General features: G+C 40.6%; 1 protein-coding gene across 1 annotated transcript; it reads left to right on the top strand.

Annotated features, from left to right (window-relative positions):
• Positions 1–310: 310 nt before the first annotated feature.
• LOC114534493 (E3 ubiquitin-protein ligase TRIM33-like) lies at positions 311–2369 on the top strand (the record flags this gene model as incomplete). Its single annotated transcript, XM_028555941.1, has 3 exons — positions 311–1459; positions 1975–2004; positions 2109–2369. Coding segments are annotated over exons 1-3 (1426 nt in total), but the record flags the coding sequence as incomplete, so codon positions are not given.
• Between the last annotated feature and the right edge of the window lie 668 nt (positions 2370–3037).

The following is a 3037-nucleotide window of genomic DNA, read 5'->3' on the forward strand; positions in this document are numbered from 1 at the left end:
TCTGATCTGTACGAATCTGAGATGTTTCTCTTATGTTCCGGGAAATTCGGTGGTTTCCCGGAACATGATTAAATCTCGTAATTATGCTCTTGCGAAATACGAGAAATTTAATTAATTATTACACGTGCGGTAGTATTCTGTCAAAAAATAAACAGGATGTAAAATCTTATGCATTAGCCAATAAAATATCAGTTTGGATGCATTAGAAAGGCGTTTCTCAAAGAAATAGAAGTATAAGCTTACACATTTTATCTGTGTGACTATAAGTGAATATCGATCTAATTCACGTTGGCCCGACCGCTAAGAAAGTAAGCTTACAGCAGGATGGCTACTGCACTAGATCCTGATCCGGCGAAGCAAATGGAAAGTTTGCTCCAGTGTTCCGTTTGCATGAAGATATTAAATCAGCCACGAACACTGTCATGTTACCATTCATTTTGTAAACACTGCTTGGAGAGTTGTATTGATAGTCAGCGAAAGAGGGCCGTCGAAGCTGGTTCCGAAGTACGAGACGTTTTTGAATGTCCAGTGTGCTGCACGGAGTTCTCGGTAAAAGGAGAAAGCATCGGTGAGAAATTGCTACAAAACCATTTCGTTAACAACCTTTTGGAATCGCTCATCCTGCAACAACAAGCCCGTCATATGAAGTGCCAGTCGTGCAAAGCAAATGCTCCAGCAGCAAGCAGATGCACAACGTGTGAGACGTATTTGTGCGTGAAATGTCTAGAAGCTCACAACAACTGGCCAGCCTTCGAAAATCACATCGTGTTGACGTTGGAAGAATTAGCGAGGCCAGAGAATCGAGGAAAAGTCAAAGGTAAACCTCGTTGTGAGAAACACGACAAGGTCCTCAAGTTTTATTGCGAAACCTGCAAAGCTCTCGTTTGTCGATATTGCGTGGATCTCAGTCATACACGGCCCGGACATAACTGGTTCCTTTTGGCAGACATTGTCCTACAGCATAGAGAAGCATTGAATGCATCTTCGAGCATTTTTGAACAGCAGAAAAACGATGCAGCTGAAAGCAATCGTAAGATTCAAAGGACAATAGAGACCCTAAAGAGCAACACGGCCAAAGCAAAGGATGCCATTAGGCAGCATCAACAGATGATCCTGAATGCCTTTGCCGAGAAACTCGATAAACAAACAACAGCCTTGCTCGACCTAGCTGATATGAAATGCAAGGAATCCAAGGAGCCGTTGTTGAAACAACAAGCCGACGTGAAAGCCTATTTCGAAAAAGCGAAACGTTCGCAGGAGTTTGCAAAGAATGTTCTTGCCAGTGGAAGCGACGAGGTACTATTGGGTCTCAAACACGAGATTGAGGAAAAAGCTGGGAGCCTTGTGAGTGAACGACCAAAACAGATGGAACCAGTCCACGATGGCCTCCTCGAATATCATTTCAAACCAACAAAAGATGTTATGGAAGATATAAAGTTAAATGACCTCGGAAGAATTGGTATGTATGAATACTTCACTTATAAATGTTGTATTACTGTAACAGCAACAAAGCGAGATTGGTTTTTGAGTAGGACTGAGAGTTTTGTCTCAAATCCCGTATTGACATTCCCCGTTTGATTGATTTGAAACATATTGTACGATCGAGACTTTTTAGTTTACCATTGCCTGCTGTTTTTTAAATTCTAATAAACAAGAACTAAAAACGAGCTATTGTTTACTTGTAAAATGTGCGTCAGGTCGATGAAGATCCCAAATTAACTGATGTGCAAATTTTGAAGAATATATTGCTCAACTATTTCCCTTCGTGCCCTCGAGATATTTGTTAGCTAAAATTATAATCGAGAGCATATGCATGATTTCATACCTAACCTTTCCCTCCTAAAACACTTGAAAGTGTACAGCCAGGTTGCTAACCCGGAATCAGACAAGAAATTCTTGACTGGAATAGAGTAGATTATCAATTTGGGGTACTGCAAGTCTTTTTTAACGGTAAACCAATTTCTATTTATATAGTTTATCGGGAAAAAACGAAGAAAAGGCGAGGTGAGATGACTGTTATGTTTATTACGCCTGTACTTACTGGTTGGGAGGGGGGGGGACTGGACTGTAAACTCTACAAAGATCACACTATACCTAAATCATTTCAGTTAACGTTACAGCACAGTCTTTATGTGAAAGATCAACCATCTTGGATGGTAACATGGAACAGGCGAAGCAACTTGTACAATGGTTGGAAGATAAGACGTTTGGTTGGCAACTTTGTTACCGCGCCTCGAGTCATGGTTGGAGCGCAGAGGATTTTCACAGAAAGTGCGACGATGTTGGACCAACATTGACTTTAGTGAAATGTGGAAGCAACATCTTTGGTGGTTTCACTGCTGAAAGTTGGAAGCCATCACTAGTATTGGGTAGGCATAAAAAACACCCTAATAGATAGCCACATATGCAAATGACCTATTTCAATGTTTATTGATATTTTTGCGAGATGTATATTTCGCAATGAATTTGCAATCATATTGTCGTTAGAACTTGTTGCATTGTGCCCACTATTCTTACATTGAGATTAGGAAACGGTAATGGGTGTTTAGAGATGGAGGTAATTTGAGTTCACATATTGGGCGGGGGTTGGTTGGCAGAAAAAATAGGGCAAAGGGTACACCCTCCTTTAGAGAACACTTACGTTTTTCCTACAGAGGACACTTACGTCCTTGGCGGCTATTTCTTGATCACTGTTTATCTGAAATACGTGAATTTGTGAATTTTCCCAGTATCGAGGACTGGAACAAGTGCATTTGGTCCAGGAATTAACTAGAGAGTAGTTTGGGTCTTTTTAACGCTACTTCCAGTAGTTTCCCAACCAGTCTTTACCAGTATATATAAACTCCATGTGAACTAAAACGACAGCAAGGCCACCATATTTGAAGCCAATTTGAAGCCATTTTAAATGCTAGTTCGTCCCACCCCATTTCTACTGTTTAAGACGTACCCATTCTTTGCCACTGTTCCTCAAATTCGGCTTTAATATGTTTTCCTATCAAGATGGAACCATTTGCTTAATAATATCAAATCCTTATTC

Source organism: Dendronephthya gigantea, unplaced genomic scaffold, assembly GCF_004324835.1.
Source record: "Dendronephthya gigantea isolate DGI-Jeju-01 unplaced genomic scaffold, DenGig_1.0 000102F, whole genome shotgun sequence".
In the NCBI taxonomy this organism is placed as follows: domain Eukaryota; kingdom Metazoa; phylum Cnidaria; class Anthozoa; order Malacalcyonacea; family Nephtheidae; genus Dendronephthya; species Dendronephthya gigantea.